Below are 18,629 nucleotides of genomic sequence, written 5' to 3'. Positions count from 1 at the left end.
CTTTAATTCCTTTTATGACACTAATATAAGCTATGTGAGCTGTTTAAGCTGTTATACCTATCTACCTGTAAATAATATTTATTCTTTCTTTAAGCTATTTTGTTTTTTTTTTTTCCTGCCTTTTGTTCAATGCTATTCCTGTTTCTAAACTTCAGTTGTGACTATGTTCTGCTTTATGGGAAAACTGATTTTGTTTCTTTCCCTCAGGAGTATAAGACTATAAATAATTTATATTTTATATACTCGGGAAGGCGGGAACAAGACAATAAAGTAGTCAGAAGTTTAATACCTAAACATAAAATTATTACCCATTTATTTGCATGAAAGTGATGGAAGGTGAGGTAGGCCTTCTAAAATTTTACACTCAGAGGTACCATCAGTTAAACTGTCTTTTGTCTCCTGTTATACTTAGGTGGTTTAAATTAGAGTTAGTGAAAGATCCGTACATACACACGTCAAATTTTTCTCGCCCAATAATCGGCTTCGGCCGGATATCGTGCGAGAATCTGGCATGTGTACAGCCTGCGTCGTTCATCGTCTTTGGATCCGTCCTGGCGGATCCATGAACGATGAGCGATCCTAATGCAAGGGAAGGGGGAGAGCGTGCAGCAGGGTGCCACTCTGTCGCTCTCCCCCTCCCCTCTCCATAGAGCAGAACGGTGCTGTATGTACAGCACTCGTTCATGCATTGTGCGGTTCTTATCGTTGGAAAGGATCGTGAAAGATCCTTTCCAACGACAAGAATTGCACGTGTGTATGCGGCTTTAGACTATCAAAAAGAAAACGTGTTCTACCACTGAATATAAATATATTACAAGTACCAAAATTAAAGTATAATTGATTAAACCAAGAAAGTCAACTTTAATCCATTGACCTAGTTCACATTCTGTTCAATATATGGGACAAAACAAGCAAGTGGCATACGTCTGTGCTTTTCTTCAGAGTGCTCAGCAGTCATTCCCAATTGGATGTTCATCATACTGCCATGGTGGATTGATAATGTTAGAACACTATAGACTTGTTAGATTTTCACCCAAGATGAGCACAACTGTTTGTCTTGATATGTATTAACATATCTATACATTTTTAGATACCCCACTTCTCATTTTATTTCAGAATGACTTGCTGGTATACCTTATCACTCTGGGATAACAAGAAGTGGGTTGAATAATGCTAATAATAAAATCAGGAGGTATGCCACTTGGATCATATAGCAGTAAGGCTATGGGAACAGTACTAAAATTTAGGCTTAGTATTGCAGCTGATTTTTTTCAACAATTCTCCAGGGCTTTTTAATGTAATGTTGTATTTTCAGATTGTTTATGTAGTTTACTTGTTACAAAGAGAAGTTTCTAATTAGGGGGATATTTTAATATAATCCAAACAAATCTGTGTATTTTAGCTTTTTATCTGGAGTTTGTGTGGATACATAATTTCTGTGCATAGGTTTATGCAGTGCATTCCACTCTTATAGTAGCTTTTCTCAGAGTCCATTTGTAGTTATCAGTATAACTTCATGGTCACTGGTAATGTTGGTCAAGACTTCTCTGTGTGTGGGATTGAGAGCCTGCAGGCCAAGTTTAGTCTATTGAATTTGGATTACTTTACGCTGCAAGGTTTACTGAAATCCTATTTTCTTCTCACCAGTCCATTTACTGCTAAGATTGTCTAGATAAGTGTATATACGTATTAGCTATCTAGAATTTTTCTTTTTTTTTTCTATTGCAGGAAACCATTTTCCTTGTTATTTTATCTATATCAAAGTTGAATCTTGCCACCATTACACTAATCCCTTACAATATTGTTTACACTAAAACAAGTGATCATGTACATCAAATCTAGAAAATGTCATGTTCATGGCTCTCATACCTAAAGGTTGCGTGAAGTGAGTTCTGTTCATTTATGTTTACCAAATTAATGTAAACTTTATAACTGCTTGAAATCGGGGTAAAATATAAACCGATAAATGTTGACAGATAGATGCATTTAAAGTGTAGATAAAAACTAAAAAAAAAGAACACCTTTTTTACTTCAATACATTCAAATTTCATTGTGTTTTATCCCTTTTTTATTCAGACATTTTTAGAAACTGTTTAGTTTGTATTTTTTTTTTTTATGTGTGTACATGTTGTGCACAGTATCCAGCAGGACACTTTCCAAGACAGCCAGTTGAAATGACTTAATGTTTTTGAAAGTGTGGGGGTAACTGGAGTGCAAAAAGGAAACTGATGTGAACATGCGGAGAAACATGCAGTAGAGAAAAATAACCTGACGATGTTCCAGAAATGTACTTAAGTAAAAATGTACTTGTAGTTCCTGTTGTGGGTGTTGTGACAACTTTTTGTTTTTGGACTGAATGGTGTCGGGCCTGCACACTTGTCTTTGACTCAACTAATAAATCACATCCTTCTTAGCATCTCTACAACATAAGCAATAAATGATCTGTAGTCTCAAGATAAGAAGTGCCAGGCCTGATCAGGCTCCTTGAGATATCACAGAAAGTGTACATAAAACATAAGGCAGCCCTGAATTTCTAATAGGACCAGTATGTATTTGTTTGCAAAAAATTTTGCAAATTAAAAAAAAAAAAAAATTACCTTTGTGGTTGAAAAGCCCCAGCGAGTCTCACACTGTCTCGGCTTCCCTCTTCTTTTCAGCCCTGGATAGAACTAATACAGCCATCTTCTTCCCGGTTCTTCTTCATGTCACCCAAAATTGCACTGCACAAGATTGGGTCATATGTCTTCCTGGAAATGTAAGTTAAAAAAGTACCAATCTTACTGCGCATGTGTGAGATTGAGCACTTTTTTTTTACATATATAAGCCCCTGATGACGCCTGGCAGATGTCAGGCATGTGCAGAAGGAGTAGCCCATGGGCCTCATGGGATATGTGGCGCAAATATTGCAGGAGGCTGCAGGTTTCCATTTCAATCTTTACTGCTGCGGCGGTAAAAATGAAGGAGGAGGGGACCTCCCCCCAAAAAATTGTAAAAAAACGAAAAAAATGTTTTCATTATATAAAAGTGATAGCCATTATTTTACATAACGGCAAACTGTGGTGATGGGTCTGCTTTAAACAGAGGAAGCAAATATGAGAAATTGAACTGTACTTATCCTAATTAAACTCTTTTAAATTTTGCATAGAGTAGGTTTACACTGTCTGGTTTTAAAGCAGACAGAGTCTTCGCTGAAGTAACTTCTTTACCGCTTGTCTGATGAAAAGATTTTCCCCAGGGCAGGAGTTGGGGGATATTTCTCTAGCCATGGCACAGTAAAAACTATTCACACACAAGAATGCAGGGGAAATTTCTCACTGAAGAGCAATAAAACCTGATAGGGGTTCTAAACTTGCCTCACTCTATTTATTACAATACAAAAAAAAAAAGTTTTGGGTGTAGATACACTTTAATTGTTAGGGTTTGCACATGCATTTCAACAATCAGTAGTGACCAATGAATCACCAAAAGTTTTAATGCCAAACAAGTACTTTCCTCATGCACACTCTATTTATTCAAAATTAGTTGTAAGTTATCACCAGTATCAATAAGAATAATGATTACACCCCTCCATCCCTGGTCAAATACCAATATAGAATAAGTATTTTTGTTATTTATTTACAGGTGAGTTATGTTTTTGGCAGTTGAAGTAAAAATATTTTACAGAAAAATTAGCCTCTAAGTAAATTTGGAGTTCATATGGTGGGTGGGCAGGTGGTCCCCCAACATTCAGAGTGTGCCCATGTCCATACACTGCCTGGTTATTCAAGGTCGTCTAATTAAAATATCTTTATGCAAATGGACAGTATGAATATAAAATGTTGGTAACTTTTGTGCAGGCCTAATGTTGCAAGCAATGTTTTTGTGATATCCTGAATATACAGAATCTCATCATACTGTAGATTTCACAAACTAAACGTATATGGCAACAAGATCCCACTCGTGCAGTACTAACTTTACAGATTGATCACCACTATATTTTCCAGCCTACATACATGGACTTGTTTCTCAAGAACTGTTTTTTTAGAACCATGGTAGATAGATTGGAAGGTTGCATACCAAATTAAAGCAAAGTTGTTTTACATTTCCAAACATGCATGATAGCAGAATTTCCATAGGATATAGTTGGGTGTTATTTACCCAGAACAATAAAATAAAGTATGTGTATTGAAAGAGTTCACATGAAACCCAAGAGATTCACATAACTTCATCACACTCCCTTGCCCCCTGACCTATTTTATGGTCCCCCCATAGGTGGGTCTACCTACCTCTTTGTAAGTGTGTTGGCCTTTCATGCAGAAACTGTGGTGCTGAAATCTTACATTAACTTCTTCTAGACTTGATTGGAGCCTTACTCCACCAATATGAAAGCCCTATTAAGTTATTATTATTATTATTATTATTAATAAAAAAGATTAGCACCAACAGATTACTTAGTGCTGTACATTAAACAGGGGTTGCAAATGACAGACAGACAAACACAGACAGTGACACAGGAGGAGGAAATGACCCTGCCCAGAAGAGCTTACAATCTAAGAGGTGGGGGAAACAGAGCTCAGTAGGAGGGAGGATTATGGTAAGTTACTGCGCAAGCTGCATAATATAACATTTCTGCAAACACCACTGGAAGTTGTTCTAATGTAAACCCATTATTCAAAAATGATTTGGTAGGGAAAACTGTTTCCATACATGTGTTTACCTGTCTGCTTAGAATGTAGCTTTAATGTTCATATTCTAGTATTGATATCTTTTTTTCTACTGCAGATTGATGTTCTTGTTAACGATATAAATATGCCCTAGTTTTTTCTAAACAACAGTTCATTGATTTGCATATTTGTTGTTGAGTTTAATAAAACACTCCCTGTCACCGAATGTACTATATATTTTTAATTTGTTTTTCCATTTTTTTAAATAATATATTTGACTTATTTTGATTACAGAAATGATAAATTATTTGGAAAAAGTGCTTAATGTTCTTGAAATATTTGCCCATTGCATTTTCAGTGCAGTCTGTAGTTAAATTATAACAAGGAGTTTTAAGTTCTGTTCTTCCAATGTTTAATGCAAGGTTCTCCTTTCTTCCTTTCTTTCTTTCTTTCTTTCTTTCTTTCTATTATGCGTTGAAGTTGTGCTGCAGTGACGTGAACACTGTACATTTTAGCATATTTCAAGTGTTGGTCCTATTAAAAAAAACAGATATCAGTCTAAGACACTTTGTCAAGTCTGAAATGAGCCTCAGGGGAATCTAATGACAATCTGTGTGCTGCTTCACACAACAACCTATTCAAAGCCTGATTCGATTCTTAACAATTGGACTTCAGCCTCTGATTTTTCTCATAAATCTGCTGAATTGTATAGTACCATATTTCTCTTCGACAGTTTAGTGGATTTAGTTTTTTACAAATTTTCCTCAGAGCACACATTGGGCATAATTGATGCTCAGAGGCAGCTTTGGGAACACTAACAATTGATTGGTTTTGTTAGGTTTCTGAGTGGTTGCAGGGGGGATGTTAGTGCCCCTTTGTTGTACACATATTTAATGAGCCTTAATGAGGCAATTCCTTTGTGAAGGCAAAGGGTAAAATTAAGGAAGGTGTTCATTTTCACATCCCCTGGAGTATAGCTGAAGGTCATCATTCTACACTTGGCACTTCACTCCACCCCTAATGTACCCTGGAACATACACTATGCTTACTAAATTAACAGTTGGATTTATTTGGTTATTATTTATTTATGAAAACACATAAGAAAGAGAAAATGCAAATGGGCCCATCATGCTGCAAAGCGTAAGATGAAAAATAACTTTTTTTCATTTTAAAGGAGCCTATTGATATTGATAGCAATGCTGCTGTGTTGCTTAAAATTGCAAGCAGAGGTCCACAGAAGGCTAGCCGTAGGAAAACCTATTTACTCACATATGCCTTAACATTTTAATGTCTTTTTTCCAAAAGCTATTTTCAATCACTTAAAGTTTTCAGTTCTCTTTAAAATAATAGCTTGTGCTTAAACTTGTCCAGATTCTTCCTGCTTTAGGGTTACACCACATCTTTGTCTTTGTCTCCTATGCTTCAGTGTTGTCACCCTGTCTCACTGGCCTTTGGTGGTTACTTAAAGTTGCTGCTTTAACACACTTGAAGTTGGCATGGACCACTGTTGTCACCATCTGGAAACCTGCTGTGACAAATGCCATGTACCCATCTGTAGAATACACGGATGTAGACAGTAGGTAAATGCAAAGAGACAGCAAGAGATCTGCTGCACTGAGAAGCAACAAAGGATTGAAAAAGGCAAAAGCAAACATTTAATATTAAAATGGAAAAAATATCCACAATATAGTATTTTAGAAAGCTAAATGTAATTTATTTAGTGCTCTATTGAAAATCTCTGGTTTGCTTCCAGTCTACAGTTTCCTTAACACAGTAGCTACTAATGTAAGTTGTCCTCTCAGGACGCATTTAAGACAATGTTGGCAGAACACCAAGATTGCATCTTTTTTGTTAAAACATCTCAACACAACGCTGTGGTTTACTACCATATTCATTGCTGGCATTTAGCCGTGTTTCTACTACAATGTGTGAGCTTCAATGTACTGAACAGCTCATAAGTGGTTATCATTTCTAATGGAAGTGTAAGATTTAAAAAATACAATTTTTTACTATTTCCCTAATAATATTTTTACTAGACTGATAGATTTGTCAGTAGATTACAAGATCTATGTTGACTTAGTCACATCTATGCTTATGCTGATTTTGCTAGCCACTGTACGTCATGGTGATCAAAAAATCTTAGGTGCAATGTTAGATGTGAAGACAGATTGTGAGTCAAATTGTTCATCCGTGTTATGCTCTTACAAAGTGAATGTAGACGGTACAAATTCCTTTTGTGTGTGGCTGAAGTGGTTAAACAAAGCCAATAAAGGGAACTAAGGTTTGTGCTGGGATGCTTGAATGCGAACAGCTTGCTTAGAGCAAGATGATACTCATTAGTGCTGTGGTGTGCATCACAGGATATAGAATAGAACGACTTGCCTGCAAACTTAAACTGCAGCTTGTCATTCCAGGCTCTTAAATAAACATTTGAAGGAAAGCCATCAGATTCATAGTGGGTGATTCATTCTGATGTGTTTCCTTTTTCTAAGCTGTTTTCTAATCAGACCTTCTGTCAAAGTACAGGCATTGCTCTTGGGTATAATTTATGGTTACATCCCATTTCACATTAAAAATGTAGCTTATTAGCTTAACAGAGCGGGGATAACAGAAAATTGCATACCTTCTGTGCACACTCTTTTATGATTAATCTGGAAATCGATCTGTTATGGTGTGCGTATTTGTTTCAGGCTCGGCGTGTCACTTTATTGTTTTACCTGGAGAGACGATTAATCTCTTAAAGGAATATAGCACCAACACTAACCATGTCAAATAGAATAATGATAAGCAGGCAGTTATCCATGGTTAGTGTATTGGGCAGAAAGCACGGTAAAGCTATTTCAGATGCATATGGCTTTGTTAAATGTCTATAACAAGTAAATGTTCCACTGAGCAAATGTTGAGTGAGAGCTGTGAACTATTTTATATGTATGTTCACAAATTAGCTCTGGTCATGATTTGAATGGATGGATTTTTTCAGCACACCTGCACTCATAAGTGTAATTTTTGTTAAATAAAAAAAAAAGTATTAGGTTCCATGACAAATAACTCCTGACACAAGTACATGACAAAATTTCTATTTTTTTAAAAATACATTTTTCCCTTCATCTGTTTTTTCACACTATAGAGCAATATGCCACCCTCTTTTATTTTTGTAACGGCAAAGACAGTTTGTTGGAATCGGGAATCCTGTTCACAGAACGTTTAGATCTAGCAAAAAAAAAAAGGTATACATGGGCCTGTCCAATCAGCTCCAAGCTAAGTAATTTTTAATAAGAAAAATTTTAGACTGTACATTCAGATTATAACATGTATGGTCATAACCTTCTCCTATGTAAATGTACCTCTTTATTTGCATTTACCTACAAGGGGAAATCTGTGACAGAAGCTAACCTTTTTACAAAAGACACTATGCCAAATTCCACTCATTCTTACTTTAGAATCTTGTATACTGGTTTAGCAGTAGTACTTTACCTAATACTGCCCATAAATTATGGTTTCTGATCACATCTGCTAGACAATATATGTTTCCTAAACTCCCTATCGAGTTGGAATCTTATCTCCAGCTTATTTGAAGATGCTTTGCTTCATTAACATTGAACTCAGAGTAGTATGCTTGTGTCCTGGCAGTAGGGTCACAAAGGTTCTGATTTTTCCTTATTCACAATTAGGTTCTTGCATGACTGTGTCAGAATCATTTGACTTCAAAGCTTTCATTATGTATTGCAAAGGGCCTCAATAAACAATGAATAACACATTAGGTGTAAGCTTTTATATGCACACAAACCACTAATAATAGAGACATATCTAGTTTGGACTAAATTATAAAGCAGATTTTTAATTTAAACAGGTATCTCTTGCAGCTGGTCGTCTATACATGTGAGTTGTCACTAGAACCAAATGTCTGCTACTGCTATCTGCAATCCGCCTGTGAATTGTTAATCACGTTGCAAAAAAATTGCAAGGTTGGTCAACAACGAACAACTGTGTAGCAACTGCAATAAAAGTAATTTGGTAGGTTGGCGTAATTGGTTATGTTTGAAACCCATCTTGGGCAGTGTGTAGTGCTTACATCTTTAGTGCTTACAACTAAAATCCTTGGTTTGTGTGGTGTGGCTTTAGGGTGTTAGATCCAACTGTCTAAAAAAATATTTTTATGCATGGCCTATTAAGCACTGCTGAATACTGCCATGTCTAATCAGCAATTTGGTAAGCTGGAATCCAAGTTCATCCAAGATCTGCCTTTTATTGTGTATGACCCATGCAGTATTTATGTACAGTTTACCCAAATGCTGTAACATAGTTTTCAACATTTTACTTTTTTGTTTTTACCATAGTGATCAAAGTAATAAAATATTATATGAATATATGTTGTATATGATAGAGAGAGAGACATTCTACGTACAACATATGGTGAATGCCTATGAAATAAAAGAGAGTTTGTTCTGTGCTTTCAGTCACAAAAATAAATAAAACCCAATGCTGTCAAAGAATAGGCCACCATGAAAATTTGCATCGCTTTTATTTCTGCTCTCTGCATGATTTTATAGCCTACAGAACACTTATGAGATCTCTGGTGGTTGTCTCTTATTAAGCAATTATACATGTATTAATTTTTAATAGGATTAAATACTGAGTTTTATGGTTTTAATTTTGTGAGTATATTTATGTGAATAGTTATCACAGGTAGGCTTTGTTCTGGCTGGATTATTACAAGCTGTAAATTAGATAAAGTGTTCCTTTTAATCAAATCTGCTGGCATATAAATCCAAGCATTATTTTTAGAGGTAGAGTGTTAGCGGCAAATCATTTATCACTTTCCAGCAATATGTTGTTAGGTGCACATACAATCTACCACTAATATAATTTCTGTTGTCCTTTGTGTTTTTCTATCTTTTCTTCATTAAGAACAATTATTCACCAATTCAATAATAAAGGAATAGCATTACTTTTTTGATAGTTTTTGCAGTTCTAATATATTTTTTAACAATAGTTTAATATATTGTTCTCAGACAAAGAATTTTTCCCCCCACAATAAACAGCTAAAATTTTGCACCAGGCCAAAGATTTAAAAGTGTTTGATTAAAAGTTCTAATTAAGTGAATCTTGGAAAATTAGCTGGAATTAGCTGTCAGAGAATCACATTTAAATGAGTAATGGTAGGCTTTGGCAGTAAACATTTAAATGATATAAATTGCCATTTAAGCGTATGGTTTAATGTTTGTCATACATTAATGTGACATCTGACTGCAGTGACAATCAAGCAGCCTGCCGTAATTTGAACATATTTAGAGCTTTTGTTTCAAGTGCCACTCACAAATTAAGACAATTGCCGTTTTTATGTTGGGCCTTCGGACTGTGTTTTTAAGGCATTGTTAATGAAAGGGGTTCATCATTTTTGTTGAGTAGTTATCTATACTTGTTATTGATTGTACAATACTGTTATCAGCTGTAATGTCAACCTGACTTTGCAAGAAGAGGACAGTGAACATGTTAACAATAAAGCTGTGTCAATATTTGTCAAAGCTTTGTCCTTGTGTATAAATATAGCAATATGCAATTTTTAAATAGTACATATTTAACTGGGAATGAGACTTTTGAAGGATTGCTCATTTGTGTGCATCAACATATCTTAAGTACCTCTTACGTGTAGTAATTTTACTGTACTAAATATTTCTGAAAATTATGAATGTGAAAAATAAAACCAGATACTTGGTTACATTTGTTTTGAATATGAATTCAGTTGAGCCGTACATGTTGAGTGATTGAAATAGAAGTAGCTCTGGAACAGAGAGTCCACTAGTAGAGAACCATTTGTACCTAACACCATCATATTGAGTTGTTATAGAAAATATAACCTTACCACATTCATGTATTTGTGAAAATGGCATAGATGCAGATACAGGACCTATACAAGATATGTTCATCACATATATAGTTTGAGCAGCGTTCTTTTATCCAAAAGCTTAATGCTTATCACGTATTTTTCAAATTGACTGTGCCATCTCCTATGGATCTGCCAACAACTATGTAATACAGGGTTATCCTAATATTTGTCTGTGACATATCATTTTTTTATTGCAGGCCTTGGAAAGTGAATTTGTGTCATGCCAGCTCCACCAATGGATTGATCTTATATTTGGCTACAAGCAGCAGGGACCAGAAGCTGTTCGAGCACTAAACGTGTTCTACTACGTGACTTATGAAGGGGCAGTCAATTTAAGTTCCATAACAGATCCTGTCATAAGAGAGGTGATGTAATTGTTCTTTAAAAGTTGCATTCTTAAGCCATGCTTTAAGTATTTTGTTACTTCCATCTTTCATCGGTAATGGTACTTAGGGAGTGTTTTTTTTTTTTTTTTTTCAGTTTTCTATGATAGTGAATGCACCTAAAGCAATCTTTTAATTTATCCAGGGACATAACGTCTACCTTTTTGTCCCTTCATTCTCCATGCTTTATCACAGTCCTGACCATTTTAACTATTTCTTTCTTTACATTTACTCTGACTGCCCTGTATTGTGTGCATCCAGAAAACAGGCAGATGAATGATGAGGTAGCCAATACTTCATATAGCTCTCTGATTCAAATATTTCAATGCTATTAGCCATGAATGATGATTTCTATAATGTACTGAATTTACATATACACTGACACGAAGACTGCAGGAAGAAGGTAACCCCCTTGCATATGTTAATACAAGTCCTCCCCTCTATAACTCCCGTGAGGTTTCACACATTCAATTGTGAAAAGCAATTTATACATCTAGAGCCTTCTTGTTCTCCTCATCTGCACATGTTGCTCTCTACATTGTACAGTGCAGACTGCAGAAATGCTAAATGTAAGCTGTGTTATCAGTTTCCTGGACCAGTAACAATTGTTCTCAGATAACATTTAAAACACAAACAGGATGTTAACGAGTATATTGGCAGTGTCGGTTTGCAATGTTGCATGTTGTCCTTGGATGTATTAAAAATACTAAGGTGTTATAAAAGGTCTATTTTCTTTAAATAATATCCTTATTTTTTGCACACCCCCACTGATTGGTACTTCTGCGTTTTTTTAATAACTATAACGAACACACCTTTCATCTGTCAAAGGATTTATAGGTCCATATGTTTAGTCCTAAACTTTGCACAGCTCTGTCTGGCACAGTAGGAGATCTAATTTCTCTCTGCTGCTACTTCCAAATTTTGTCCCTACTACAGCCACTACTTGAGTTAAAAGAGAAGCAGCAGACTAGTTTGCTCCTTTCTCTGTATTTACCTTCTAATGGCCTTTTTTCTTGTTTGTGCGTAAGCACTGCAGCACAGTTCGTTGGCTTCTCATGCTGTTTCTCACTCCTGCGCTTTAGCTGTGTTGTACAGAGAATGCATGAGAATGACACAAAGTCTAATTCAGGTACTCAAACAGCTTGCATTTAATGACATATTAAGGAAAACAGAGCTACTATACTTTGTATCTTTTATATTTATCTAGTTCATCTACTAGTATATTTGCTAATTTGGCTTCATTTTTTATTCTTAAAGTTAATCTAATAAAGGTATATCCCCTTTACCTCATATTATTTACCTTTATATCTTTTTTTTCCTCTTTATCAACCAGGTTTCATCCAGAGGTTGCTTAGGGGTTCCTTGAGAAATGAGCAATTTGTACCTCTCAGTTTAGGTGATTTATCTTTTTGGCTATCTGTAGAGGCGACATTTTTTTTCACTGGCCAGCATTGCAAGAAGCATTCTTCCTACTGACCGCCATGCAAATGTACAAAGAGCTGTGGATATAGCAATTGTAGTAGGGGTTCCCTAAGACCTAAACGTTATTTCAAGGGTTCTCTCATGGTAAAAAGGGTTGGCAAAGGCATCTCAAAACATTGGTATGGGTTTCTCAAGCCTCTCATGTCAGTTAATACTGACACCCATGATCTATTTGTGCATCTGCCATTCATCCAATTGACTACCATGTACCTTTAATTGGGCATATCATAAATATTGACAGGGGCTCCCTGGTACCTAAAAGTTATTTCAAGGGTTCCCTCATGGTAAAAAAAGTTAAAAAACACTGCTCCAAAGGAAAAAAATAATCACATTCCACTTCCTAGTTAAAAACTCTCTAATTAGCGTATTTAGAATCTGCCTTGTTATATTTACAGATATCCTCCTGAAACACAGCTTTAGAGCAGTTGACTACAAAATACAAACATGTTGGCCTGATTAAAATCCAATATCCTTGTAAATCCTTGTCAAAACATTCATTTTAAATAAGCTATCTGTGGTGAACTACTCAACCTACTCTTCTCTATGTAGTTGAGATTAGGAAAGAGGATGGTGTCAGAAGCCCAAATCAGAAAAGCTTCCCAGGTAACAATTTAGTAATTTGGTATTTAATAGTGATTAAGTAGTAAAATAAGTACCTAGCAAAGTCTTGCTGAATTCACTTTCATCTTATCCTATAAACCTTTTCAGGTGATAAAATGCAAATTTGGCTTAAAGGCTGTAGATGAATCCACTGTATATGAAATACATCTTCATTCCTATTTGCACACTCAGACATCCCTTATGATGCAATAATATAATGTAACATAAACAATATTTCTGTTTCTGTGAATTATTTTTTTCATGTTGTGGTTAGGTTCCAACATCACTCCAGAACCCCACTGGGCCATAAACTATCCTTCATATATAAACAACATCAGATTTTATGCATTGTTAACATTTGTTAAATACTTTAGGAAGCATTTTGTACAGGTTTTCTTGCTTAGCTGACCTTTGTTATAAATCAAGTAAAAAGGATTTGCAATGTTGCAGATACATTTAAAGCTATTGTTTGTGAAATTGATTAGGAGTGAATTTACCCAATTTATGTCAGTGTTACAAAAGTCATGACTAGAGCACCGTGCAGACTGTTGCTTTACTCTGTTAGAATCTAGGTGTAAAAGCCCATCATGGAGGAACTATAAATACTACATCATTTCCTGTACTGCAAATGTTTACTGATTTTACTGTACACTATAATCACACCCATTCACAGTGCATGAATTTGGATAAACTTTAACCGGCTTTAACAGTCAATTTTCCAGCTAATGCATACTAAAATAATTAGACATTTTAGTAACAATTTTAATACCCGTGAATTTGCTATTGATGGCATTTGGCACCTATAACAAAATTAAATATATTATTGTGAGGCATGCCTAAATACCTCTCTTTTTAGGACCAACACTTTTTATATAGTGCTTTGTCATGTCCAAATCCATTAGTTATCTTTCCTTTTAAATAAAAATGGTCGTTTTGTTGTTATAATGGTTGTTTTGTATTAATACCATGCTTAGTCATGGGACAGCTATTGAATGGTCTTTTCCAAAAGTACAATAGTAAAGCCATATTCAGACCGTGTCAACTCTGCTGAAACAGCCTTACTGATGTCAGTCCTTCATATGTAAATCCTTGAGAATGGTTACATGACCAGGATGCATTACCTTTAATAAAATGCTGATCAGTATATTTCTTTAAGTAGACCTGTATATTAAAATAACAAAACATGTGCAAGTAGGTTCTTTATTGCATTGGGAATAGGCAATACATATTCTACAAAATAAATTGACCTTCTTGCTAACAGTACTCTTTCCTTCATGGCCACTGACCTGGGTTCTGGATTTTCAGCCATCTTGCTTGGCTAGGCTGGAATAAAGGAACTCTTGCTCTAGTTTATTCATTTCAGACAGCCAGGTATGCCAGGATCGTACACTAAGCTGGTCATGCAGAACAGATTGTAAATAGCCAAGTAAGATATTTTATTGCAGAAGGCACATTACCTGTCCATTCTACAATAAACAGCCTGTCTAGGTGCATTTTTTTTCTAATGCAGACTGAATGTTGCAAGACATTTTTAGGTTTGCTTTTTTTCCAGAACTAGAAGAGTGAGGGATATGTTTACTGCCGTATGTACACAAAGCAAGTGATCAGACTTCATGCTTTTTAATTAACATTAGATAATATTTTAATTTCCATTAGGTAGATAATATCCCTTTCTTCATTTTAGATTCATTCATAATTATTATCTCTCTTTTTATTATATAGACCACCTGTTCACACAGCTCAGTAATACTTTATTGTATATTATCATGTCACTTGTATTAGTTTGCTTGTTCTATGGTTTGATCTTTTTTATGTTAAAACAAAATACCCTCCTACAAAGTTTGATATTCTAAATTCATATTTGTTGTTCTTTTCCACCAAATAATAGCAAATTGCTTCTATGGCTAATGCATTGAAAGTGTTCTTGGTAAATATTCTTGTTGCCTATAGCACCCAGTTAACATTTGCCTTATATTTCTGCAGTTTTGGTTTACAATATGAAATGTGGATTTTGATAACTAGTTGCTATGGGAACCAAAACTTTCGATTAGCATACATTTCATAAATTTTTTGGTTTTAAAAGTTTTGGTTTACAATATGAAATGTGGATTTTGATAACTAGTTGCTATGGGAACCAAAAACTTTCGATTAGCATACATTTCATAAATCGGCCCCCATGTGTCCCCAGTATCCAGAGCCGAAGGTGTTTAGAACAAGCCTATCAGATTTAAAGACATAGATACTGTTTGAAATTATCCATGAACTCACTGCCTCTGAATGCCATTGAGTGACATTTGTTTCTGTTGCTTGTGTCTGCTTTGACTGGCTGGTTTGTCTCAGATTGGCAGTCAGGATTATATTTCGGCCCTCCCAACAGATGTAACTGTCAGGAACCAGCTTGGGTCTGTTTTCTTTTTTTCATACTGTATCTTTTTCTAGACATTGGAAGAGCTCATGGCTGAGCTGTGTTACTGCTACTAGAAAACTGTGCAAAAAAAGCTGGTAATTATGTTTAGACATGAATGGTTTCCTGTATTATATCAAACGTTTTGATGAATTTTAAATATTCAGACCTAAACAAACTTGTGAGCATGGTTTGGACCATGAATTATATATATCAAATCAAAAGATGTTTGCAATATTGGAATTCCTTAATGTGTACTAGATGTGTTCTATGTTAGACAAAGCTGCCTGAACACAGGTATACTTTTAATGGACTTGTTTTTGGATTTAAACGTCATGTGGGCAGGGTGCCAAAGGAAATGTTCAGGAGCATTAAAAAAATCAAAAAAATCAAAATTGTTATAATAGTTAAACAAAACTGCAGTGCAATAATAGTTAAATGCTTATAGAGGAGCGATTCAAGCCCTCCAAATACCCTAAACAAGTGAAGGTTCATCAATAAGTGATATGTGGGTACCAGGTGTAGGGGCTGCTTTTCACTTAGGCCCATCCATTTCAGACTTATGGTTGACTGTAGTATTGTACAGCAGACTCAACCACACTCCTAATGGCTCCCATTCAACTTAACCATTTTATGCATGTAGGTGAAGCTTTGATACAGTTTTTGGAAGCAACTGTGCAAAAGCTCTATCTCCTCCTGAGTGTTGGTTTTACTTTACTTAAGTTACTTCAAGGTTAACTCAATTTACTGAATTTACTGACAACTCACCAAAATATATTAGTACCCCTGTATGTATGTATGTATGTATGTATGTGTATGTATGTGTGTGTGTGTGTGTGTGTGTGTGTGTATATATATATATATATATATATATATATATACACACACACACACACTCTGTATCTAGTCTTTATAAGTACATTGATATTTAAATTTGTTTTAATATAGCAAATTGTGACGCTGACGTATTATAATACTGGGTGACTTTTGGTATTACAGTGCAAGTAAATCAGTGCACAATAAGTGCTAGCAAATTATTTTTTAATGCTCCCTTCTTGGTGTCTGAAAGACAATGTATCTTTAAAGTGCTCAGTTTTGGCCTTAGCTACATAACTGTACATATGGTCATATTCTGAGTAATCCAACTCCCACTGAAAAGTTATGAGTTAGTAGGTTAATTAAGCATTTTATTGTCACAGCCCATATTAGAGATTTTACTATTTAATTGCTGTTCTCAATATATGAGGGGTCACAGAGCTTTTATGGATTAGACTGCCTATAAAACGTCTATGTTCAGCATCCTGCTCTTTCTTGTTATAGTCGGTCTGTTTTTATTTCTCCATTCACAACCTTAGTTCTATCAGACAGTCATGAAAAAAAGCAATTTTGGGTTTGCGTCTGCAAAGCAAAAGTAACAAACCTGTGTATTTATCCTAACTGTCTCCATATGTGCAGCATGTTCTCGGCTCCCTCCAACCACTGACCTCTACTTTCAGCATTGTCCTTCTACACAAACTTTTCTCACTCCAGATTACACAATCTTGTCCATCTCAATCAGTGACAAGTAAGGCCAAACATAATACATTTAGGGTTGCCGAGTCTATAAAATCATTTTTTTTTTTCATTTTATAATACAAAGCTGTTTTCAAATGTTAATGCTGTTTTAATAGCCTTACTGGTATAGATCAGGAATAACAAAAGGGCTACAATTCATTTTCTAGAGAAGATGCTGCTGCAGGCGTCCCTGGTACTGTTCATTGAAATACAAAGCATAGCATTTCATGATTTCTACACAAAGAATACCTAGGATTAAACGTTACTCTTTGAAGGATTTATTAGGGTATAAAGCTACTACTGTTCATGAGAAACAACACAGTGCATCACTATGAGCAAATGTGACTGTCCTCGTGTCTGTATATGTGTGTATGTATAAATATAAATATATATATATAAATATATATATATATATATATGCAAAGGAGTGATGCAAATGCATGCAAGGAATAAAACAGGAGTTGTGTGCACTTGCTGAGGGCAGCAGAGCTTCTTCTCATTTACTAAGCTCAATTAATTCTCTTTCAAAATAATAATTCACTTGGCCAGGTAAACAACCTAAACTCCTTTAGTAAATGAACCCCAATGGATTTCTGTTTGCCCTAGATGGGTATGTGTTTCACATTAGCAGAAGTTTTGCTACTGTTACCATCAGTTTGAGTAATGTATTAGTACATTTCTTTAAGAATCTATTTAGTTATATGCATGACAAATAATACCCAGGCATGTACCCTTAAAAGGTTTAGTCATTAAAATATATAAAACTTTTATGTAGTTGTCAGTTTTTAGCTGTGGAGGTTTACCTTCAGAGAATTTAAGCACTATTTAGTCCCAACTATAAAGTAATCAAGTTTTGTTTTTAGACTTTACATATTGAATAGAAATAACAGAATTAATAAGATAAGGACCAGACCACATACTCTATCCTAGGCTTAAATAAACTGGGTAATATTTATTGGTAGAAGATACAAAAGAGTACCCTTCCATATTAGAACATGGTAAACACTAACTGAATACGTAACTTATTATTATTACACAGAATTTATATAGCGCCAACACATTACGCATCGTTGTACTATAAATAGGGGTTGCAAATGAAAGACATACAGACAGTGACACAGGAGGAGGAGAGGACCCTGCTCCGATGAGCTTACAATCTAGGAATGGGGGAAGTATCACACAATAGGAGAAGGAGTATCACACATACATATATATGCACTGTTCACATTGATGACACATATTTATTTCTTACAGCCTAACAACTGACACATTTGTGTTACAAATTGACAGTTTTGCTCATTACCTTCCAAATATGTTAAAAAAGTATTCAGTAGGATGTTCTAATTTATGTGCATTCCAGAAAAGTACATAGAACACATCTGCAAAACACAGGAAATGCTTGGTTTTCGATTTCTGCAGTCATTTCCCCGATGCTACTACTGTCTAAGTGTTTTATATGGCATTGCATAAAGTTTCTTTGTTTTATTAACATTGTGATGAAGTTTATCTGTAAGCCGAGCTATGCATAGTTGAGGTAATCATCAGCAATCCAGGCAAAACACATGATTTCTGATTGTAATATCACAGCTCGTTTCTGCTTAATATCACACAGCAGCATGAGGAGTTTTCGCAGAGTTTCCCATGAAAAGAGTATATGTAAGCTCTTAAAAATGACT

At 35.2% G+C, this 18,629-nt stretch overlaps 1 protein-coding gene across 2 annotated transcripts in view; it reads left to right on the top strand.

The window, feature by feature from the left end:
• Positions 1-18,629, top strand: part of LRBA (LPS responsive beige-like anchor protein) — a 347,246-nt gene that overhangs the window by 277,590 nt on the left and 51,027 nt on the right. For both annotated transcript variants that reach the window (XM_072405905.1, XM_072405904.1), the window contains exon 47: positions 10,728-10,895. In XM_072405905.1, coding sequence (XP_072262006.1) covers positions 10,728-10,895 — 168 coding nt within the window. The remainder of the gene's footprint in view (positions 1-10,727; positions 10,896-18,629) is intronic.

Source organism: Pyxicephalus adspersus, chromosome 3, assembly GCF_032062135.1.
Source record: "Pyxicephalus adspersus chromosome 3, UCB_Pads_2.0, whole genome shotgun sequence".
NCBI lineage: Eukaryota > Metazoa > Chordata > Amphibia > Anura > Pyxicephalidae > Pyxicephalus > Pyxicephalus adspersus.
The sequence above is the reverse complement of the archived record's forward strand: the minus strand, read 5'-3'. Positions and strand labels throughout refer to the sequence as shown.